General features: G+C 44.8%; 1 protein-coding gene across 2 annotated transcripts; it reads right to left on the bottom strand.

Moving 5' to 3' along the window:
- Window positions 1-270: 270 nt before the first annotated feature.
- LOC121923935 (serine/threonine-protein kinase pim-1-like) lies at window positions 271-20,959 on the bottom strand. 2 transcript variants are annotated; one of them, XM_042454887.1, is made up of 6 exons: window positions 20,711-20,959; window positions 8,750-8,850; window positions 7,869-7,919; window positions 7,387-7,753; window positions 4,436-4,612; window positions 271-2,770 (listed from the first exon to the last, which is right to left on the bottom strand). In XM_042454887.1, the coding sequence occupies exons 1-6, from the start codon at window positions 20,829-20,831 to the stop codon at window positions 2,610-2,612; spliced, it is 978 nt and encodes a 325-aa protein (XP_042310821.1). In that variant the 5' UTR covers window positions 20,832-20,959; the 3' UTR covers window positions 271-2,609. The 2 variants fall into 2 exon arrangements, with proteins under 2 accessions (XP_042310821.1, XP_042310822.1); XM_042454888.1 differs by lacking the exon at window positions 20,711-20,959 and adding an exon at window positions 10,714-11,243.
- Between the last annotated feature and the right edge of the window lie 4,198 nt (window positions 20,960-25,157).

Here is a 25,157-nt window from a genome sequence, read left to right as displayed (position 1 = left end):
AGTTGTTGTTCAAAGGTTTGCCACTGCCTTTCCCTCAGGCTGAGAGAGTGTGATTTGCCCAAGGTCACCCAGTAGGTTTTATAGCCAAGCTGGGAATCAAACCCTGGTCTCCACAGTTGTAGTCCAATACTCAAACCATGCTGGTTCTCATACAATACTTAATGGTCATCAATCTAAAGGTTATGCTGCCACTAAACAAGAGACAGACATTGTACTAGAAATGTGCAGCGTCCCACTTGATCCCATATGAAATATACCAAGCCATATTTCTTTTTCTTATAAAAGTTTATTTAAATCCCAGAAAGGGTTTTGTAGATGCTGGAGCCCAAACGGGCGAGGCACTGTGTTATGTGGTTGCACTAATGTGCATGGGACACAATATTAAACATAAACACACAAATATCCACAAATACAAGACCAAACCAGAACTGGCATAGCAGTACTCCTCAGTTATGTTGCCAGAGGTGGAAGGCTCAGAACATGATGCTGCCACTTCCATAGGTTGGATTTTAGTTTTGTATCCTCCTTCAAACCCCCCCTCCCCCCCTTTTATGCTCCAGTTTCTCTTGGCTAGAATTCTGTTTATCTCTTAGAGACAGTTAGTGCCAGAAAGCTAACAAAAACAGGAATTTTAAGATTGCTTGAATGCACCAGTCTCAAACATGGTGGAAGCATAAAGCAGGGCTTGGAGAATTTTTTTGTTTGACTACAACACCCACTCTCCCACTGGCCACACCGAAGAGGATTCTGGGAGCCACAGTCAAAACAAGTTCTGCAAGCACAAATGTACTTGTTACCTCACCTCCCAGTTGAGACCTGGCAAGGGCAACATCAAGGAAAGCCAAATCCCAAAAAAGTGAAGGATTCTTGTGGATGCCAAGCTGAGCCTTGAAGACATAAATAGTCCGACTTCTCATTCTTTCACCCCCAGCCCAATAAGGATGAGTTGTGAAAGAGAACAGGTAATCCCCCCTCCTAGTCACTCTAGCTTTCCAACAGAGTTTGATATCAAAGGAAGGCTCTCCCAATCCAAGCTGGGCAGGCTCCTAGCAAGTACATATTCTGGCTCGCTACCATAACTCACCAAAGTTTGCAAACCAGACCTCTGCATAGGTGATTCAAGAACAGCATATATCCAGGACAGAACTAGCTTCCCATGAAGCCAATTCTTCCCCCATAGCTGGCAGCGAGGTAGAAGATCCACATTGATAGGAGACTTGACTCAGGGTATAGCTGTCCTCTCCATACTCATGCTTGGAAAGCTAAAAGAAAGCCCCAGAAATTCTAAGTACAGAATCTGAATCCTTTTCTAGCGTCAATTCATGTAACTGAAAAAGCCCCTGGCCTCACTCCTTGCCAAGTAAGAACATCCCATTAAAAGACAAGAATACTCTGGCCTAGTTACTTCAGATGGACGAAGGCAAAGAGGGAAAATCTTTGCAACTCCTCATGCTTAGCTACTGGGCAGTGGCTATACTAGTGGATGTCTCTGGAACTTAAGTATCTGGTTGGTCAAATGTTTCCCAGAATCTCCCTTTGACCTACTCCAACATGAGCCAGAACTTACATATAAAACTGAAATCTATATTTGACAGAAGAGGCCTGAAGCCAGGGATATTCTACCCCTACCTTACCCCCAAAGTTCAATTTTAAAATAACTTGCACTTCTTTTTTGGCTTTGGGTGCACTTTTTAATGGGGTTAGATGCTCTTCATTTTGTTTTGTTTTTTCACTTTCCTCTACCCCAAGGGCACAAAGGAGAGAATGAAAAACCCCACTAGGATAAGCACTAGATATAGACTTGGAATGGCTAAACAGGAATGGAAACGCGAGGCAAGGAGGAGAATTGTTAACAGTACAACATTACTACAGGGCTGAGGAACTTGTGGCTCTGTAGATGTGGCTGAACTTTCATTCCCGTCGGACAAGCTGAAGTTAAGGCCATGACAGAAGTAGGAGTTCATCAACATCTGATAGGCTGAAGCGTCTCTGCATTAAAGTATCCACTTTCTGGCTGGACTGAAGAAAACATTTCTAACACTCAAAAACTTATGGCAGGTATATACTTTGCATTAACACAACAGGAAGCAGCAAAGGCCAACAGGTTTGTCCCCCTAAATAAATAACAACCTGGCACATGCAGAGACAGTGCCATATCCATACTGCATTAAAACATAAATCCAATCCTCCTGTCTCCAAGAGGTGTCCTGAGGGGGCTCCAATACTGATCAAGGTGTACAGGAGGAAGCCAGCACTGGGAGCCTCAAAATGCTGCTTGCTTTGTGCTTAACTTCTGCCCCTTGCCAAAGCAGAAAGGCAAGGAGGGCAAGCAAAAGTCCTTGTGTAAACAGAAGGGTGCCCATTGGTCTCTACTGTCTTGGCTAGGGACTGGAATACTAGCCCCATTGTCTAATGAGGTTGTCAACGGTCACGTGGGTTGGACAAGGTGCCCCTGGTAATAAGGCCTGTGCACCAGGGACAGCCGCTCAGTTCATCAGCAGGAATAAGAGGCAGTGATCGCATTAGTTGGTTGTCGCAGGAGAAGCCAAGATGTTCCCATCCACTCCATGAAGGCCTCCTTCCCCAGTGATGGCCAAAGGCCACCATAGTCACAGGCTAGTGCCAGCTTTAGGCCCTGTGGGCTGCTGTGGCACTTTGCGTCCGCTCTGCTCCAGGTAGGTGAGGAGCCAGGGGTGCCCCAGAATCTGCTCCAAAGAAGGTCGTTTCTCCGGGGTGAGGGAGAGGCACCACTCAATCAAGTGACGGCAGTCTAGCCAAGGGGGAAAAGAAAAAAAAGAAAATAGTTGTTAATGCTGCAACCATTCTGCATGAAAAACACTACAAATATTACCTTGACACAAGAATAACAATAATTTCTGTTCTAGAGCCAGGGGAACTGAAGCTGAAGCAGACCCGGGAAAAGTTACTTTTTTCCCCAGGTTACAACTACCAAAATGACTAGTCAGAAGGATAATTATTTCCCCAGGATGATTCAGGGTAAGTTCATAGCAGGGCAGAAACCAACAGCTGATGATCTTTACAATGAAGCAATGAAAGACAGGTCAATCCAAGAAGAGTCATTCACAAGAGAGCAGAGTTAATCAATTTATGACGTAGCTTAGCCCAGAGCAAAGGAAAACAGCCTGTCATGTCTACCTACCAGCTCTTCACAATTCTAGTCACAGTGAGAGCTCTAGGGCTAACTGATAATCAAGAATTAATAAATTAACCAGACTCAGATGGTATATCCATAGAACCCTTAAGGAACTCAACCGTGAAGCTTCTGTCTTAAGAAAAATATACAACCAGATGTTTTAAAGAAGGGCTTGAAAAGGTAGTCAACACTACACTCTGAAGAAAAGAAACACAGAAAATTACAGGGCCATTAGCCTACCCTCTGCCTGAGAAAAACTGATGGAAATTTAGAATTCACTACCAGATGTTGTTAAAGGCCACTAGGTTAGGGATACAGGAAGCTGTCATATGCAGAGTCTTAACTATTGAGCCGTAAACAGCAGCACTGTCTACACCAGTGGTTCCCAACCAGCAGGTCTCCAGGTGCTGAACTGCAAATTCCAGAATTCCTCAATATAACCTGTGTTAGTTGAGGCTTCTGGTTGCTGAAGTCCAAAAACATATAGGGATGTAAGGTTGGTAACTGCTTGTCTGGATCAGACATTGCCAACTATGTTTCTCTATGTTTCTGGACTGTAACTCTCATGAGTCCTCACCACTGGCTATGCTTATTAGGCTTGATGGGAGTTGCAGCCAAAAAAAATGTGGAGGGCCACAGATGCTCATCCCTACAATCCACACTGAAAGGCAACAGCTCTCCAGGGTTTCAAGCAAGAGTGTTTCCCAGCCACACCTGAAGATGGCCAATACTAAAATATCAAGCTGTGCAGACCCATAATTTCTAGCCAGCTAGTGTCATACTGGCTACAGATGCCATGAGGTCGCTTTGAGGATATTTGAGACTTCCCACTGATGAAATGTTATGCATACTGAACAGCTTGGGGGGGGGGGGAGACAGGACAGGACGGGACTGCCCTATGCTCTCATGCCACCAGAAAATGACCTTCAGAAGAGAGAGAAAGGAATGAGAATGTGCAAGGTGCAATAATAATAATGATGATGTTTATTTATATTTCCCGCCTCTCCAGAGGATAGAGGCAGGATTACATCAATAAAATACAATACTGTAATACAAATACAATTGATAAAACACTTATACTGAATTTACCATATTCCTATTAGTTCTCTAAAAAGAATTCATCAGTAGCCAATAATCATAGTCGAGAGTGGAACATCATCATAAGCTTTTATATGGATTAGTCTGACGTTATTGTAGTCTGACATTACTCAGGACAATTTTGATCACAATTTTTTGGCATGTGTATTCTTAACATGTAGTGGTCAACAGTAGCACTCTCACCTGAGGATAGCCTGCAGTGATAGTGGAGTTTTCCAAGGAGAATCTCTTCATCACGTTCAAAAGGGATGTCCCCACACACCATGTCATATAGCAGGACACCTAGTGACCACACAGTTGCAGGCAGGCCATGGTACCGATGATACTTTATCCACTCAGGGGGGCTATATACCCTTGTGCCTGTAAAATAAAAAAGGAACAGGTGACAAAATGTCCAGACAGACTCCCATCTCAATTTAAATAGTACTAACTAGAGCTCATAAATTACACCTTCATCTCTACTCCTTCGTAGGACAAATACCAAAGTGTCCAAACTGCAGAAACTAGGCACAAGATTCAAATTCAACTAGTTACTAATAGTTACTCAGTGTAAAAAAGAACTGACCATAGGGTAATATTGCTGCTTCAGCTGAAGTCCCCCCATCCCCTGCAAAATGGCTTTAATGTCGTGACTTCAATTTCCACATCTCTGGCCAAGCTAGTCAGCTTTTTTTCTCATGCTGACTTATCAGTCAAACCCTTTCTTTTTTTTTCCTTTTAGAATGTCAGATTGCTTGGTAAACCTTGTGATAACAACTTAGTTCTTGCTCTGACATGTTCAGTTACAGTTTACAAGTAATTTACAAGCATTTTCAAGAGAGCCAGAATCTGGTCTTGAGAACGCCTCTGCATGTTCAATTGAGACAAATGCAAAATTTTACATTTAGGCTACAGAAATCAAATGCACGAGTATTAGATAGTGGATGCATGCCTCAGTAGTACTATATATATAAAAAACAAAACAAAAAACCCTTGGGATAATTGTTTAACATGAGCCAGCAGTGTGGTGCTGCAACAAAAAAAAGTGAATGCTATTTTAGCCTGCATTAACAGTAGCATAGTTTTCAAGTCGAGGGAAGGAATAGTCCCACTTTATTCTGCACTGGTCAGGCTTCATCTGAAGTAAAGTTCTGGGCACCTTATTGGAGCAAGTTCAAAGAAGGGCAACAAGGATGATAAGAGGGATGGAGAACAAAACACAAGGAATGGTTTGAAGGAGTTAGGCATGTTCAGCATGGTAGAGAGAAGATTGAGGGGTGACATGACTGCCCTCTTTAAATACCTTAATGGCTGTCACAAAGAGGAGAATGCAGGCTTGTTCTCTTCTGCTCTAAAGGGTAGGACCAGGTCCAATGATTTGAAGTTACAGGACGGTAGATTTTGGACTGCATATTAAAAGGAACTTCTTGATATTAAGAGCAGTTCAGCAATGGAACCACTTGCCTAGAGGCACTGTAATCTCTAGACATTTTCAAAAAGAGTCTGGACAGCTACCTGATGGGACTACTTTAGCTGGAGATCCTGCACTGAGCAGGGGGTTGGGCTCTATGGCCCATGAAGACCCTCCCAACCCAATGATTTTTTTGTTCAATGAAAACTTCTTTCAGTTGGGGGAGAGCAGCCTGAACTCTCCTACAGCTGTTCATTTTTATACTAAGATACAGACTTGGTTTGGTTTGGCTGGCTGAAGAAAAGTATGGACCCACATGCAGCACCTGACCCCACTACGTTGTCCCTGAGGGCCTCCACCAGTCCTCCCAAACCTCCTGAACTTCTCCATATTTTAAAAAGGTTCAAGACACACTGCACAAATAATCCAGTTTCAGAGCACTTTAACGGACCTGCCTCAATGCTATGGAATTCTGGGAACTGTAGTTTTGTGAAACATTTAGACTTTCTCTGTCATAGAGCTCTGGTGCCCCAAACTATAGTTCCTAGGATTCCCTAGCACTGAGCCAGAGCAATTAAAACAGTCTCAAACTGGATTTTTTCTGCAGTCTAAAGTCACCCCAAAAAGCCCAAAGTCCTCCTAAATGTGTGCTAACATATAAAACCACTCTTGACAAATCCTCTCAAATATATGCTTTTTCCTTTGTTTCTCCTACAAAGTGCCATCAGAAAGTGAAACAATGCCACTGATGTCTGTCATTATGAAGGGAAAAGAAGGTATTTGAGAGGGGACATTTTCAAAAAGAGTCTGGACAGCTGCCTGATGGGAGGGGAGTGGAATAACAGCAGCCCCCTGTTCCTGCATAGTATAGTTCCTCATCCTCCGCCTACATAGTGAGATATGGAGGAATCCACCCATTCCTACACCAGCTCCCTTATTCCTACAAGAAGACTGTTTTGTGCTTCAAGAACACTGATATCAAAATACCTTCTTTGGGTGGAACAAATATGTTAAATAAGGCTTCTTATCCATTGCGGTAATATCTTTGCAACAATTCTCCCACCTTCTACTCATTTGCACTCCTGGCTTGCACAGAGGAAGGTATTGTTTTCTTCCACACCCAAAAAAAAGCTGTCTTATACCAACACCACATATCCTCAAAGGTGGAGAACATGTGGCCTTCCAGATGTTTTCAGCCTACAAGTTTAAATAGCCTTAACAAGCACAGCCAGTGGTAAGGGCTTATCAAAACTGCAGGCCAAAAACATCTGGATGGCAGCACACTGCCCATCACTGTTACAACTAATCCATTTGCTCAAAACTGTCTATATCCAATACAGGGGTACCTCGGGTTACGAAATTAATTCGTTCCGCCGCCGCTTTCGTAACCCGAAAAGCCTTCGCAAGCCGAAAACCCATAGGCGCTAATGGGGAAAAGCCGCGATTTCGTGTGAAATAGCGCCGAAAAGCACCAAAATTTTCTTCGTAACCCGAAATAACCTTCGTAACCCGGAACAGTTATTTCCTATGGGATTTTTTCGTATCCCGGAAATTTCGTAACGTGGGTATTTCGTATCCCGGGGTACCACTGTAGCTGGTTGGGCTGGCAGCTGTGTTAGTCCAATATATCTAGAGGACATCAGTTTGTGGAAGGCTCATGTACATAGGGTTTCAGGCAGGAGCCCTCCCTCAGCTTTTCTTGGAAATGCTACCCGCCCTCTCCCCGAATGCACAGCGTACGCACCATCAAAATCCGTGTACGGGGAATCCCGAAGCAATGCCCCTGAGCCAAAGTCTATAAGCTTCAGGTCACCATGTAGAAGATCCACCAGGATGTTCTCATCCTTTATGTCCCGATGCAGTACACCACATAGGTGACAATGGCGCACTGCCTCCACCACCTGCCGGAAATAGCTGGCGGCCAAATTCTCCGGGAGCGGGCCCCTGTCCGTGATGACATCAAACAAATCCTGAGACACCAGGGGGCGCTCCATCACAATGAAGTATGAGTCAGGCTGTTCAAACCAATCCAGGAGACGGATAATGCCTCTGCAACCCGGGGAGGACACTTTTTTCATCAGAACAACTTCCAATGGAACAAGGCTGCCGTTCTGGAGAAGGAAGAGAAAGAGGACACGGAGATCATTATTTGCCATGGCCTGGAGCCCACGTGGCATCACAACAACCAAAACTGCAAGAAGAATCAACAGAGAATGATAAACTCACCATGTGCTGGAACTGCAAGACTCGCTCTTTGGCAACATATTTAATGGCCACCTGTAAGAAGTAGTTATATATGGATTTGAGTAGTATTCAGAGACACAGGTGAGTTAGTTTAGAACATCAGTATGCAAAGGGATCTTGTAGCAGTTAGTCTCCACAGTGCAACAAGATCCCTTTGTATACGGATCTGAATGCTGGACTAGGACTCTGGGAGATTGGGGTTTGAATTCCTGTTCAGCCATGGCAAATCACTAGGTGACCTTTGGCAATCTGTATTCTCTTAGAGAGCCAGCATGGCATAGAGCTTTGAGTGTTGGACATGACTCTGGAAACCAGGGTTTGATTCCTGGCTTAGCCATGAAACCAAAGGGGTGACCTTGGGCAAGTCACATGCTCTCAGCCTTGGCGGCTGTTCCCAGTTTGCTTCTCTTTCCAAAACGTATCCTTAACTGCATCCCAGCTCAGAATCTGGCAAAAGTAACCAGATATAAATTACTCTTCCACTCTCCCCAAAAGACCTTTTTTAAAAAAAGAAAAAGAAAAAATGTAAACATTGTAACAAATCTGTTTTAAAGTAGTTGCTTTAAAAACTGTGGTTTATCAAGCATCAATTTGGAGGTTCTGTGGGGACATTAAAAGTTTAATAAATAAGTTTGGCTAAAAAAATAAAACCATGCAACTACCTTCTTACATGCACTCACTTTGTATACACGTGTGTGCTTAATATGTACCTTCACGTTGCTTGTCAACTTATGACAGCCTCATGAGGGTTATCTTAAGCAAAGAATCGTCAAAGGTGGTTTTGCATCCACACATATAAATACTCTTAATTTTTAACAAACTACTTCAAGCCTATAGTGGAAAAGACATGTGCGCTTGCTCACCGGGAGAGAATCGCTGAGCCGCGTTCCAGCGTAGACGGTGCCGAAGCCCCCGCTTCCAATCAATGCTCCCAGACGGTAGCGTGTCTCCAAAGTCGCCTTCCCTGAAAGAGAGAAAGTAGAGTGTAAAGTGGGGATAATGACTGGGTTGGCTGCAAAGTTCTTGTGCTTTGTCCACCCACCTTTAAAATTGGCCTTTGCAAAGAGTCCCCTAAATTGTTCAGATGTGCTCCATTGTGTAGACTGTACTCAAGCATCTAAGGAAGTAGACCAAGGTCCAAAACATACTGCAGAAATAATTCAGTTTGAGAATGCTTTAAATGCCCCAGCTCAGTGCTAGGGAATCCTAGGAATTGTAGTTTATTGTGGCACCAGAGCTCTCTGACAGTTCCCAGAAAACTACAGTTCCCAGAATTCCCTTAGCATTGAGCCAGGGCAGTTAAAGTGGTCTCAAATAGGATTATTTCTGCAGTGTATTTTGGACCCAAGCCTATGAAAGCTTATGCTACAACTTCTTTTGCAGTTGTTATTATAGTCTCAAAGATGCTATAAGATCCCTTTGCAGACTCAGGGTGACAGGTCTCCTCCTTTTCCAGGACACATCCTACATTTCAACCTTCTGTCCAGGAAAAAATCCAAAATGTCTTCCATTCTGAGCATGGGTAAGAAACTCATTTGGTAATACTATGTTTGCTGTTCCTCTTTGAGAAATGCATCTGCTTGGCAGCCCATCCTTGCTGCAAACAGGGGGATAGGATGGATCCTTCTAAAGTTCTTGTTTTCCTAGGAGCAGACAAGACCTGTCCCAAGAGCTTTGGGCAATGGGCTACTAGAGGAAACAATGCAAACATTGACTGCCCCCCCCCCTTAATTTCAGCCCAATGGACAAATAAAAGGAATAGTTTAGTCAGTCAAGGGTTTGTTGCCAGTAAAGGACAATTTTAAGCCTTTGTCTTGCTCAGAGTTTCTGTAAGTACCTTGCAAGTCAACAAGGCATTTTAATGAATGTTCATCAGGAAAATACAGTTGAGCACATAATAAAGTGAGAGACAGCATGGTTTAATGGTTTGAGCATTGTACTAGGACTCTGAAGACCAAGGCTCGATTCCTGGCCCAGCCATGAAACCCATTGGGTGACCTTGGGGAAGTCACACTCTCTCAGCCTCAGAGGAAGGCCATGGCCCCCTCTGAACAAATCTTGCCAAGAAAACCCCATGTTAGGTTCTCCTTAGGGTCACCATAAGTTGGAAACAACCCAAAGGCACACAACAACAACATGTAATATAGCTGTAAATAAACCTTGTGAAATGAATTTATATTTCTAGGAGTGTTTTTAAGCTTTCATTTGGTCATGTCCTGAGCTGTACCCCATTTTGAGCATGGCTAAGAAGCACAATGTCCTCCATTTTTTCCTTAATGGTCTCCATTTTGAGCATGGCTAAGAAGCACAAATATATATTTATAGGACTGTTTTTAGCTTTTATGTTGCAATGTCCTCCATTTTGAGCATGGCTACAAAGCACAGATTTATATTTATAGGAGTGTTTTATGTATTGCTTATGTAAACTGTTTATGTATTTATGTAAATATGTAAACTGCCTTGGTCCTTCGGAAAAGTGGTACATAAATATATTTGTTGTTAATATTATCATCTTTTATTTTGCAATATCCTCCATTTTTCTCGAATGCCCTCCATTTTGAGCATGGCTTAAGCAGCATGAATTGATATTTAGAGTTTTTTCAAAGCGTTTAATTGTCCATGTCCTCCATTCTTCTGGGGCACCCTACATTCCCTTGCATGTCCTCCATTCCAAGCATGGGCTGAGCACCAATCTAAATTTATAAGAGTGTTTTTAGCCATTATTTGGCCACGTCCTACATTCTGCATGTCCTACATTTTCCCCAAATGTCCTCCAGAGGACACCCTGTGCATACTGATATTCCAGGCTAGTTCTCTGCATTCATACCCAATAAGTTGCAAGCTTCCTCTCCATCAGCGTCAGGGGCATCTGAGGCCAGTGGGGCTCCTCCAGGACCCTGGAAGCCGAGAGCAGCCTGAGCCAAAAGCATGGCCTTTGGGGGGAAGAAAAAGGAAGCAGCCCTTCCCAGCCACCGCCTTTTATAAAACCCACTGCAGCGCCCCTTTCCCGCCAAAACTGCTCCACGTGGCGCCTTGGAACGCCTCTGCTCTGTACGAAGATTCTATCCCCGCGCCTCCAAGAGCCAATAGGAAGTCGCGCTACAAGCATCAAAGGAAAGCTCTTGCCCAATCGGAAAAGAGACTCCCTCCCTGGCTGGCAGGGGAGGAAAACCCACTTGGGGTTTAAACATTCGGATAGGCGTGGCCTACGCGGGAGGCTTCAGCCAATCAAAAGAGGAGGGACGGCTCAGAGCAGCCAATAGAAGCAAGGCGCGCCAAGATTCTTTTTCTCCCCCTCCCCTGGTCTACCCACGTGTTAGCAATCTGCAGCATGTAATTGCCTTGCATTGTTGCATTGGTATAAAGAAAGGAAAGGCAAGGGAAGGGAAGGTTTGAGCGTTGTTGGACTATGGCTCTGGGGACTTGGGTTCGAATCCCAGCTGGGCCATGTAAACCCATTGGGGGATCTTGGGCAAGTCACACTCTCTCAGCCTCAGGGGAAGGCAATGGCAAACCTCCTCTGAACAAATCTTGCCCAGGAAACCACATGATGGGTTCACTGCCTGCAAGTCACACTCTCTCAGCCTCAGAGGATGGCAAAATGGCAAACCCCCTCTGAACAAATCTTGCCAAGAAATCCCCATGAAAGGGTTGGTTGCCTTTGGTTGCCCCAAGTTTCAAATGACTTGAAGGCACACAATAACAGCCACTTCAGGATGCCAAACCTTTCTAGCAATCAACAAATTCTATGTTGTGATTTTAAAAATAGGCATATATCCTTATATGTATATAACTATCAGTTCTAAACAAATCTTCTATAATATTTAATATATTTTTAAAATTCATTTTTACTTTCTGTTTGCCATCTTGTGCCTAACTTCCTATAGTCAAAGAACTCCACGTTAGTGCTCTTTTTTTAACCAATTCAAACTGGCTTTTTTGAGCCTATATTATTAAATTTATCCCAAAAATCCCCCCCCCATTTCTTTTTAAATTGTTGGGTCGCCTTTCCATTAATCAACATTGTTAATTCATCTATTAATGCGAGTGCATTTAATTTAATTTTTCATTCTTCAATTTGGGGCGTGTCTTTTACCTTCCAAAGTTTGGTGTAACTTATTCGTGCCGCTGTAATCATGTATAATAGTATGCTTATTTCTTCCTAGTTGAGTTGATCTTTTAAATCATCTGTTATATATAATAAAAACAGTTCTGGACTCGTTTTAATTTCTTTTTGGATTATGTCAGCTATGTTTTTGTGAATACCAAAGCGACTAATTGGACTACAATGCCCAGAATCCCCCCACCCAAAGTTCAGGCAGGAGCCAAAAAGTTGTCTCCCTCCCCACAATTGCAAGCCATGGGCAGCTGAGAAGTAACGGAAGCAATGGCAGGTTTTTGCTCCTCGACTGATTTATGAGCTGGACATTTGCTCCTGAGCCTCTGGCAAACCTGCTGACCATTGAGACTGCATGCCTGAGGCTCCCTCTGGACCCCATTGCCCAGCACTCTCAGCCTCGCCTGATTATATAACCAGCCACCCAAGCCGACCTAGCAGCAACCTTACCTGACCTCTAAAAAAAATGTAATGCTCCCACAAATCTAAGGGATGAAAAGTCATTAAGACCTGGTGCAAACAAGAATGAAAACTTCCTCTTTAAGATTAGATCAGGCTACAAAAGTCAAGGAATCAGAACATCAGAATGGGAAGGGCAGCTATGAAAGAACTAGACAAAGTTGTTGTTGCATGTCTTTGAGTCATTTCCAAGTTATGGCGACCCTAAGGCAAACCTATCACAGGGTTTTCTGGGCAAGATTTGTTCAGAGGTTTGCCATTGCCTTCCCCTGAGGCTGGGAGTGTGTGCCTTGCCCAAAGCCACCCAGTGGGTTTCATAGCCATGCTGGGAATTGAGCCCTGGTCCCCAGAGTCATAGTCCAACATTCAAACCACTACGTCATACTTGCTTTCACAAGATCCTAAAGTATACATTCAGGGGCAGCTGTGTTGGCCATTTAACAAATACAAACAAATCCATCAGTGATACCTTTATTGGCCAACCGAAAAGCACAAGATACTTGTTGCAAGCTTTCAAAGCTCCATGGCCTTCTTCATCAGGATAGGTGTTTTAAACCAAACAGTAGAAGGAAAAAAATTGGACATGTTAGTCAGACACCTGCATGTTGTTTCAGTCCTTAGTAAAGACGGTATGATGGGGAGGATATCTTTTGCAGGCAGGCTCTTCCTGTATATCACCAAAATGTTCCTGATGCAAAAACATGGAGACTTCTTGAGGAATCCATTGTTCTCTGCCTACAAAGAGGCTTGTGACCTCACTGAAATGGAGACATACTAGATTGCAAAGGAGGGGTCCCTGTTGAGATGCAAATGGGATTTAAATTTCCTGGACTTTGAAAATCTCCCTATTGCAGCATGGCTTGCAAAATATCCTCCCTATCATAGCATCTTTACTAAGGACTGAAACAACATGCAGACATCTGACTAACATCTCCAATTGTCCCCCCCTCTTTGGTTTGGAAGATCCTAAAGTGTAAATATATATGAGATGTGCTATTGGGAAAGAGTGCTGAGGATATAGCCAAAAAGACAAACCAATGGATCCTTGAATAGCTCAAGCTTGACATCTTCCTGGAAGCCAAAATGATCAAACTGAGGCTGCCGTACTTTGGCTGCATCATCAGAAGCCATGAATCACTGGAAAAGACAATAATGCTAGGAAAGGTAGAAGGCAACAGAAACAGAAGGAAACCACAAGTCAAATCGATAGACTCAATTAGAGAGGTCATGGGCCTGAATATGCAGGACTTGAGCAGAGTGGTAGAGAATAGGGAATCCTGGAGATGCCTCTTTCACAGAGTCACCATCTAAATGCATCTGAGGAAGTAGCATGAAGTCGCTCATGCTGCCAATTTCTTTCAGTTAAGTTTCAAAGGTACTATAAGATCTAAGTACATGTTCACCATGAGTCAGGTCAACTCAAGAGCAGTTAACAACAGTGAAAGGGAATGCATGATCATGAATGTTGTGATCATAACAAATGTGTAGGGTCTTCCCTAACACTGCTTCCTTTCCTTTTGGAAGATGAAAACTCATTTTGCTAACATGATGTGCTATCTACACCCTTTTACCTCACAATTCCCTTTTCCCGATGGATCAAATGCCCTAACATTGACATGTCACTGGCTGCATCTACACTGCAGAAACAATCCACTTTATTTGACACCACTTTAACTGCCATGGCTCCATCCAATGGCATTCTGGATTTTGTAGTTTGCTGTGGCTCCGGAGAAGGCTAAATATCTCACAAAACTACAATTTCCAGAATTGCATTGCACTGAGCTAAGGCAGTTCAGGTGACATCAAACTGCATGATTTCTGCAGTGCAGATGCAGCCACTGATTCCCTAAGGCAAAAAGCAGAGATTGGAAAAGTTACTTTTGGGACTACAGGTTATCCTAGATTACCCAAAATACCATGGTCATTGGCTAGGGGATTCCTGGAATTTAGTCCAATAAATAACATTTCTAAGATGTGTTTACCAAGACACAACCAACTGAAAACAGCTTTGTTTTGAAATGGCTCCTGACAGTGAAGCCTACACTAGCCAGTGCAATACATTTAGGATAACAGTGTATCCATTTTTTCTTGCAAATTCTTTCCAGCATTCATCTGGGATGTGAGCAGCTCAAATGTGCTTCTTAATATCAAAAATGCGCTTCTTAAAATTCAATAATATCACATCTCAGCACTTGAATGAGGTTTATTATACTGTACTTTAGTTGTAACTCAATGTAAGCTATATTTCTGAGGAAGGAACTGGCCAAACCACCTCTGAGCATTCCCTATCTACAAAAAACCCTATTTAATTCATGGCACCATCATAAGTCAATAGGCAACTTGAAGACACATATACACATATGGTCCAGTGAACTACAAAGCTACTTTTGGAAACTGCAACAAGAAAAACTAGAGTGTCCCCCAAGGTCTGGAAAAGCCTCAAGATTATTTATTTTATTTTATTTATCCCACCTTTCTCCTAAAGTGGGACCAAAGGCGGCTAACAACATATATAAAACAGATTAAAACAACAAACTCTCAAACTCAGAAGAAACCCAGTTTAAAGCTATCCCTGCATCTCTCTCCATACAGCAAGAGGCTGCATTTCCAAAATTCTCGGATTACGTTTTACAACACCAAGGTCAATGTGAGTAACCCATCAGTTTTCCTGAGCACAGTCTCCAGTACCCTCATCTTTAAATCTGAGAATTGAAGAGGGGAGAAAGAATAACTGACATCATGGTTTGAGTGATGGACTTCAACTTTGGAGACCAGGGTTCAAACCCCGGCTCAGACATGGAAACCTTGCCAAGTCACGCTCTCTGATCCTCAGAGAAAGGCAATGGCAAATCTCCTCTGAACAATTCTTGCCAAGAAAACCCAATGACAGGTTTGTCTTAGGGTCGCCATAAGGAGGAAATGAAATATTTGAAGGGGTGCCGTACTGAGGATGGAGCAAACTTGTTTTCTGCTACTCCAAAGAATAGGACCCAGAGCAATGGATTCTAATTACAGCATAAGAGATTTCATTTCAACATTAGGAAGAACTTCCTGACGGTAAGAGCTGTTTGACCGTGGAACACACTCCCTTGGAGTGTAGTGGAGTCTCCTTCTTTGGAGGTTTTTAAACAGAGTCTGAATGGCCAGGAGTGCTTTGATTGTGAGTTCCTGCATGGCAGGGGGGTTGGACTGGCTGGCACTTGTGGTCTCTTCCAGCTTTAGGATTCTATGATTTGAAGGCACACAACAACAACTGAAGGCAGAAGCAAATTATTTATGTTTATATTAATAATATTGATTCCATCAAGGCAGGTGTGGGGTTTAAAAAGGATTTTGCCCTTAAGGCAAATCACCCCAGTGATGACACTGGATGACCAAACCATTCTCCCCTAAACATGACAGGGGTCTGCTAAGAAACAAGCTTCCTTTTCCTGCCAATTCCAAGCCCAAAGGCCAAGCAGAAGGCCTTAAGCGGCCTCCTTCCCCCTCTAAGGCTAAGCTGCCCTGGAATGTGAGAAATGCCCTCCAAGTCAGGAAGGAGATTGCTGGAGGAGAGCCTTTGCCACACATTAGAGCTGGAGGAACACAGGGCCAGTCCTTGCCAGGAACCAAGAGGCATTTGTTTATTGTTGTGTAACACCCTCAGGGGAAAGCAATGGCAAACCTCCTCTGAACAAATCTTGCCAAGGAAACCCCATGATGGTTCGCCTTTGTTGTTGTTGTGCACCTTCAAATCATTTCTGACTTAAGGTGACCCTACAGTGAACTGATCATGGGTTTTTCTTGGCAAGCTTTCTTCAGAGCAGGATTGCCATTGCCACTGTCTGAGGCTGAGAGAGTGTGGCTTGCCTAAGGTCACCCAGTGAGTTTCCCTGGCTGAGCTGGGAATCAAACCCTGGTCTCCAGAGTCCTAGTCCAACGCTCAAACCACAATGTCATGCCGGCTCCTTAGGATTGCCTTAAGTAAAAAATGACTTGGAGGCACACAACAATTTTGTTGAGGAGCCAAAAGAGTACAAGAGAGAGGAAGAGCTGAAGAGAGCAAATGTGGCATAAGTTTGAGTATTGTGCATCTACAGTGTACAAACAATGCAGTTTGACACCGATTTAACTGCCATGGCTCTATTCTACAGAATCCTGGGATTTGTAGTTTTGGGAGGGTCTAGCATTCTTCTGGCAGAGAAAGTAAAAGACCTTGTAAAACTAGAAATCCCACGTCACTATAGGATGTAGCTACAGCACTCACAGTGATGTCAAACTACATTATATATACAGTGTAGATGCACCCCAGGAGACCAGGGTTCGAATCCTCACCCAGCCACAGAAACCCACTGGGAGACCTTGGGAAGGCCTCATTGGAATGCAAATGCAAAGGCAAACCAACCCCCTCTGAACAAATCATGCCAAGACAATCCTGTGATACCTTAGAGTCGCCATAAGTCAGAAATGATTTGAAGCCAGGCAGACAACAACAGGCAGAGCTGAGGAAAGTTACTACAACTACAAATGCCAGAACACCCCAGCATGGCCAGTGACTGTGCTAGCTGTGGAGCCAGCATGTTGTAGGATTCTGGAAACCAGGGTTCAAATCCCCACTTGGCCATGTAAGCCCACCGGGTGACTTTGGATAAATCACACTCTCTCAGCCTCAGAGGAAGGCAATGGCAAACCTCCTCTGAACAACCCTTGACAAGAAAACCCTGTGATAGCATTGCCTTAGGGTCGCCATAACTCAGAAATGACTTGAAGGCACACAGCAATGACAACAAAGTCTTCCAAAGTGCCAGTGTGGTGGAGTGGTTTCGATGTTGCACTAGAATTCCAGGAGACAAACAAACAAACAAACAGCTTCATTTATATACCGCTTCATACAGAACTAGCAATGTCTAAGCAGTTTACAACTGCAAGACAAGGGTTCGAATCACTTGGAAACCCACTGGGTGACCTTGGACAAGACAAATGCTCTCAGACTTGTTGTGCCTTCAAGTCATTTTTGACTTATTGCAACCCTAACACCACCCTATCATGGGGTTTTCTTGACAAGAATTGTTCAGAGGGAGTTTGCCTTTGCTTTTTCTAAGGCTGAGAGAGTGTTACTTGACCCAAGTCACCCAGTGGGTTTCCACAACGGAGTGAGCATTTGAACCCTGTTTCCCAGAATTGTAGTCCAATGCTCAAAACACTGCATCATGCTGGCTTCTCTCAGCTTTAGAAAAAGGCAATGCTTGCCAAGAAAACACTGCTTTTGCAGCCAGTATGGTATATTGGTTTCAGTCCTGAACAAGAAGTCTGGGAGACAAGGTTTCAAATCTTCGCTCATTTATGGAAACTCAGGGGGTGACCCTGGGCAAGTCACACTCAGCCCAAGAGGAAGGCAATGGCAAACAGCCTCTGATCAAATCTTGCCAAGAAAACACCAGGAGAGAGTCCGATTCGACTTGAAGGAACATGACAACAGCAACAAAATCCCCCGAAGCCATTCTCCAAGGTCTTAGGGGATCAGGTGTGCTTTAACCCTTGGAAAGTTTGTGGGATTCTGTGAGCCCCCCCCCCTTCCCAAAGTTACTTTTCCTGCATGGACGCACACCGTCATGTGAGATGACAAAATGAGGCCAAAGTACCGGCCAGCTCTGCACCATCACGGTGAGCAAGAGTGAATCCTAAAGGGTTATTTCAAAAGGATGTCACGGGGAAAGTGACCGGGCAAGGGGGCACTGTCAACATCTTGTCACAACCTTGCTTCCTCTATTCCCCATGACTTATTTTCCAAATAACTGTTTAGTGTCCACCTTGGAGTAAAAGTGAGAGGGACCAAAATATGTACGGACATCTCCACTTTTGCAAAAGCGTCCATGTAAGTAGAATCTGGTGAAAGGTGGAGTGGTTTGAGCATTGAACTATGACTCTGGAAACCAGAGTTCAGATCTCTGCTAAGCCACAGAAACCCTCTGGGTGACTGTGGGCAAGTCACACACTCTCATCCTCAGGGGAAGGCAATGGCAAACCTCCTCTGAAGAAATCTTGCCAAGAAAAACCCACGATAGGTTTGCCATAAGTCAGAAAGGATTTGAAGGCACACAACACAACAACAGCAACAACAATCTGCAGCAGGATTTGCTGCAACTCTTGCATAAAGAACTTTGTTTGTTGTGCCGAAAGGCATGAAAACATGCACTGTGGAGTGACGCAAGGACTAAAAGTCCGAGTGTGTCATCCAGCAGAAAGCAAGCCTTTCTCCCAAGCTCACCTCCACTCACTATGATTCATTAGCTTTACGCAGGCAAGGTCTCAGATTGTTTCTCTTTTTGATCTCCTCCTCATTATCCTTCCATATGAGGACAGCACCACTAGCCTACCTTGAAGGGCTGTTGCAAAGATTACTGCGATGATTGTGCCAAGCACTGTGAAACTGGTTTGTTGAGAAATATTGTAAAGCAGGGTGGCACAGTGGTTTTAGCGTTGGACAATGACTCTGGAGATCAGAGATCGATTTCATAGCTATGAAACCCACTATGTGAACTTGGGCAAGACACATGCTCTCAGCCTCAAAGGAAGGCAATGGCAAGCCTCCTCTGAACAAATCTTGCCAAGAAAACCTCATGATAAGGCTGCCTTAGGGTCATCATAAGTCATGACAACAGGCACATAACAACAACACTTGTATAACAATAGTAGCCAGCAGGTACAAGTCTAGATACCATCTTAGTGTTCATCTCAGAAGGCACAAATATGTGTACACTACTCAGGGTTCACAGCCACTTAAACTCACTTCCTAACCCAAACTAGGGCTGAATCCGCACTGCAGAAATAATTCAGTTGGACACCACTTTAACTGCCACAGCTCCATCTGCGAATTGTAGTTTGTTGTGGCACCAGAGCTCTCTTGACAGAGAAGGCTAAATGCCTTCCAAAACAACAAGCCCCAGCATTCCATAGTATGGAGCCATGGCAGTTAAAGCGGTATCAAACTGGATTATTTCTGCAATGCGGATGCATCCTCAATTAAAAAGTGTAGCTGGGGCAGGGGGAAGAGAGGGAAAACCTGCCGATGGCAAGTGCTGGGCTTCCTCCAGAGTGTTTTAAAGGAATGGTGTGCAATGCCAGCAGCTGCCGGTGGAAGTCAGCACTGATCTGGAAGTCCACTCTTTCCACTTTGGCAACTGCGGAGGCAATGGAAATCTCCCAGAGCCGGACTCTGCAAACTTCGTCAAGCAGAGTGTGTCCCCCCCTCCCCCTCGGTCAGAAAATAAACACTCAGGCCTCTGCAAATGTAGGACGAACCAGGCAACCCAATGCCAAGTCCTGTCTTTAGCAAGCAGATGGGGACTGGACTTTAAAGACCTTTGGAGACTCCATGCCTTCCTTAAGCATCTACTAGACGACTCTCTGCAGCAGCCTTGCTGTGCCATCCTGCTGGGCATCTGAAGGCAGCTGGTGGGCTCCACTGGCATAGCTGCAGGGGCTTAAAACGGAGTGGTTTTTGAGTGTTGGACAAGGACTCTGGAGACCAGAGTTCCAGCTCGGCCATGAAACCCGCTGGGAGAGCTTGGGCAAGTCACACTCTCTCAGCCTCAGAGGAAGGCAATGGCAAACCTCCTCTGAACAAATCTTGCCATGAAAACACAGGAATAAGGCCGCCTTAGGGTCATCGTAAGTCATGGCAATACTCACAACAACAACACTGGCATGACAGTAGTAACCAAAGGCAGTAATGCTAAGAAATAATCGATTCCCGTTGCGTTTCCAGATCATGATAACATGCATAAGTCCCGTGTAAGCATTCTCAATGTTTTTCTGCTATTTTTTTCATGTTAATTTTTGTTCATACAAAAACGAATAAGACTTTAAACAAAAGCTAGCAAAGGGGGAAGGTTATGGAAAGAGAGGGAGATTTCATGCCACTAAATGCATCTGAGGAAGTAGACTGAAGTCTACGAAAGCTCATGCTGCCAACTTCTTTCTTTCAGTGAGTCTCAAGATGCCTCTATAACTGATGCTACAGACTAACGTGGCTATATCTTTGAATTTCTTTCTTTCAGTGGGTCTCAAAGGTGCTGCAAGATCTCCGCTCTCTGGGCCCACAACAAACTCCAACTCCCAGAATTCCATAGCCAGACAAAGAGTTAAAGCGGTGCCAAACCGGGTTATTTCTCCAGTGTGGATGCAGCTCTCATTGCAACATTGCAAGCAAGCAAGCAAGCAAGCAAGCAAGCAGCCCCTTCCTTGAGGGTCTAAGGTGGGCACTTACCCTGGCTGGGCTGCTGGTGGTGGTGCTGGTGCTGGTGGTGGCTGTCCTCCTTGGGGAAAGCCGGGCTGAGCATGGCGTGGTGGTGGAGCTTCGGAGGGTAGAGCACCTGCACGGAAGACATCGCGGCTCCAACAGTCCCGAAAGGCAGGCGAAGAAAGTCCTGCAAGCGCGCAGAATGCAAAGGCTGCAGCGGAGGAGGAGGAGCAGCACCAAGCAGCAGCTGCTGCCTCTCTTGGCTACAGCGGCAGATTCCCGGGGAAAGGGGAGGAGCTTGGAACCTTGGCACGGACACGCCCCCTGGAGGACACGGACACGCCCCCTCCTCATCTGTCTCACTACAGCCACTCAGGGGGCGTGGCGCTCTGGTAAAGGCCACGCCCACTTTCAATCCTGGAGCTACGCCCCCTCTTTTGGAACGCTGCAAATGCCAAAGTTCCAAATCTGTTCTTCTTTCTCTCCCTTTGCAGCGCAAAAGGAGATGGAAGGAAGGAGGCAGCCCTTCCCGGACAGCGTCCTCTTTTATTTATTATATTTATTTATTAAATGTTTATCCCGCCTTTCTCCCCAAAGGGACCCAAGGCGGCTCACAATAACAATTTTTAAAACGTGCCGGACAGCGTCCTCCATTTTTGCCCCCCCCCGCCCAGGAGGGATTTCCAAAAAAGTCCTCCATTTTGAGGACGACCAAGCAGCACGGGTTTATGTGAGGAGGAAGGAGTCTAGGGTGGCCAGAGGTAGTCCTCCTCTTCCTTACCCGCAAAAGGAGGACAAGGCTCCGGGAAAATGTAGGACGTTCGGGGGGGGAATAAATAAATAATAATAATAAAGTTTTTATTTATATCCCGCTCCTTCCTCCGATCAGGGCGGCTTACAACAAAGTTAAAAACATCAATACATAAAACATTAAAATACAAGAAATACATTAAAATACAAATACATCAGCCCTCCATTCAACAATAAAAATAACAGGCAAAAAAGCCCCTTAGCCCAACCTCTTGGCCACGGAAGAGGAGGGAGGCCCACAGGATTTTATTCGGGGAATGCCTGTTGGAACAGGAAGGTTTTCAGGTCCTTCCTGAATTGGGCCAGGGTGGTAGTCGAGCGGAGCTCAATGGGCAGCGTATTCCAAAGGGCTGGGGCAGCAGTGGAAAATGTCCTCCGTGTAGTGGAGGATAATCTCGCCCCAGGCACCTTCAGTAATTGCTGCCCAGACGTTCTGAGGGTGCGGGGCGGAATGTACGGGGAGAGGCGGTCCTTTAGGTATCCTGGGCCCAAGCCATTTAGGGCTTCATAGGTAATTACCAACGCCTTATATTGAGCTCGGAAGCGAATGGGCAGCCAGTGAAGATCTTTAAGTACCGGTGTTATATGGCTGGTCCTGGAAACGCCAGTGACCAGCCGGGCTGCCATGTTCTGCACCATTTGCAGCTTCCGAGTTTGGTATAAGGGTTGCCCCATGTAGAGTGCATTGCAGAAATCCAATCTCAAGGTTACCAGAGCATGTACAACAGTTTCAAGGTCCCTCTGGGCCAGGTATGGGCGCAGCTGGCGAATAAGCCGAAGCTGATGACAGGTGCTCCTGACCGTCGCATTCACCTGAGCTGTCCAGACTGCGCACAGAGTCCTTCACAGGGAGCGTGACCCCATTCAGGACAGGTGGAACCACCGCCATTCCTGGACCAGGGGGACCTATCACAAGTACCTCTGTTTTCTCTGGATTCAATTTGAGTCGGTTTTCCCTCATCCAGCCCATTACCGACTCCAGACAGGCCACGAGAGGAGAGACCCCATCCCTGGTCACTGCATCAGTCGGAGACATAGAGAAAATAATTTGGGTGTCATCAGTGTACTGATAACCCCGCGCCCCATGTCTCCGGATGATCTCTCCCAGCGGTTTCATGTAAATGTTAAATAGCATGGGAGACAGAATGACTCCCTGAGGGACCCCAGTTTTAAGGGCCCGCTCATCGGAGCACACGTCTCCCAGCTGCACCATCTGGGACCTCCCGGAGAGGTAGGACCGGAACCACTGGAGCGCAGTGCCCCCGATTCCCATCTCTGCCAGGCGCCCCAGAAGGATACCATGGTCTATGGTATCAAAAGCCGCTGAGATGTCCAAGAGCACCAACAGGGACACGCTTCCCCCGTCGATGCCCAGACGGAGATCATCGACCAAGGTGACCATGGCTGTCTCAACCCCGTAACCCGCCCGGAAGCCAGTTTGAAATGGGTCCAGATAATCCGTTTCATCCAAGACCGCCTGAAGCTGGATTGCAACCGCCCTCTCGATCACCTTCCCCAAAAATGGCAGCAGCGAAACAGGCCGATAATTATTATGAACCAGGGGGTCGAGGGAGGGCTTTTTTAGAATAGGTTTTACTATGGCCAATTTCAGTTGTGATGGAAATTGCCCATCCCTCAAAGATGTATTAACTATCTGGCGTAACAAGGTTGTTACCACCGGTCCCCCCTGGGCCGCTAACCACGAGGGACAGGGATCGAGAGAGCAGGTTGTCTTCCGAACACTTCCGAGGATCTTGTCCACATCCTTGGTACTCACTGACTCAAACCGATCCAGTTTAATAAAGTCCACGGAGGCTCTGGACACCTCTACCCTAGGTTCTGCTAAAATGTCGGCGTTCAGACCTTCGCTTATACGAGAGGTTTTATCCGCAAAAAAGTCGTTAAATAAGTCACAGCAGGCCTTAGTAGGTTCAAGGATCTGGTTCAGGGCGGGAGGGAGCTGAGTTAGCTCCCTGACCACCCTGAACAACTCTGCCGGACGCGACTCCGCGGATGCAATACGAGCACCATAGAACGAATTCTTTGCTGCTCGTATTGCCTCTCCGTAGTCCTTTAACAATTGGGCTAGGAGAGCCTTGTCGTCTAAGCAAAGGTGTTTCTGCCAACGGTACTCTAGCTGTCGCAGTACCTGCTTCCTTGCCCGGAGATCTTCCGTATACCAAGGCTTACATTTGGAAGCAGGCCTGAGAGGGCGCTTGGGAGCGATATTGTGTATAGCCCTAGAAAGACCGGTATTCCAAATACCGGTGAGGGCATCAACAGAGTAAGGAGGACATGGTCAAAGAAAAGCTAAAACACTCATATTAATCCGTCCTTAGTAGTGCTGAAAATGGAGGATGTTCAAGCATAATGGAGGACATGACCACATAAAAGCTAAAAAACACTTTTATCAATATAAATCCATGCTGCTTAGCCATGATTAAAATGGAGGACGTTCAAGAAAAATGGAGGACACGGCAACAGAACAGCTTCCACCACCAGTTCCTGCTTGTTAGCTTCCCAAGTGGCATCTGCTTTTGTGTTTCTTTATGTGATCAGAGCCTGGAAGTCATTAATTAAAAATCATTAGCCATCAGTTGAGTTTTTACAAAAACAAGGTATAATTAATTATTTTACATTAGGCTTGGAGAGGGACAATTTCATCCCCCCCCCCCCCGCAGTGTGACTGCAAATGTTGGGATAATGTTGTGTTAATTACAGAATGATGGCTTCATTAAACGGTGGAGGAGATACGTCACATGGTTCAAATGCTATCTTAATTGGGTGGTGGGCAGTGGTCAAAACAGCTGGATATTGTGTGTTTTGTACCACTGGGCAGCAGCTTATGGCATCCTGATTTTGTAATTGTTGTAACTGTTTATTGTTATTTAAACTCCATTGTTTTCAAATTTTAAAAAAATGAAATCAAAAGGCAAGGATTCTGGGGACTTATGAGAAATGATACTTTGAAAAATTGAAATATCATGGTGATTTGGGAAATTTGGCAGATTTTTGAACTATGACTGCAACTAATGTCTTTCTTAAAGTCAGTTTCAATGTGGGAGAGACAAAACCCAAGTGTTAATCTCTATCAAGACCCAAAGCTCACTGGGTGATCTTTGACCAAGAATGATCTTTCAACCCAACCAACTTCGCAGTGCAATTGTGATGATAAAATTAGGGATGAGCGGGCAGAGCTGTGTATGCTGTCTTTAGCTTCTTGGAAAGAGGTAGGATATCTTTTGATTAAGATCAAATGTAGTATAAACACAGTGAATAGTTGGAAGAAAGGTAGAACATCAATATAATAAATAATACAGCCTTTAATTCTTGCTACGTATTCATTTATATCAAATTCTGTGCTATTTGTTCTTTTCTAAGGGACCCTTTGACAGTTTACTGTGACATTAACTCAGTCAATTAAGTTCACTGACATTACAGAGTCAACAGTTGCTAAACATCTCTGGGGAAACCTGGTTATGAAACTGGACTCCTAAGCGTGTTAAGAACTATTTGTGGTGCTTCTACACCTTTGCAATTTTGTCATTCTGTTGCTTTTAATTTGCTTCTATACGCTGATTTTCAAAATGTATTCTCTCTTCTATTATATTATTTTGTGCTTAATATTTTTAACTGATTCTAAACTATCCAGAGAAGACAGTAG

This window comes from Sceloporus undulatus, chromosome 2 (genome assembly GCF_019175285.1).
Source record: "Sceloporus undulatus isolate JIND9_A2432 ecotype Alabama chromosome 2, SceUnd_v1.1, whole genome shotgun sequence".
NCBI lineage: Eukaryota > Metazoa > Chordata > Lepidosauria > Squamata > Phrynosomatidae > Sceloporus > Sceloporus undulatus.
Note: the sequence above shows the minus strand (reverse complement) of the source record. Positions and strands in the feature narration are given on the sequence as shown.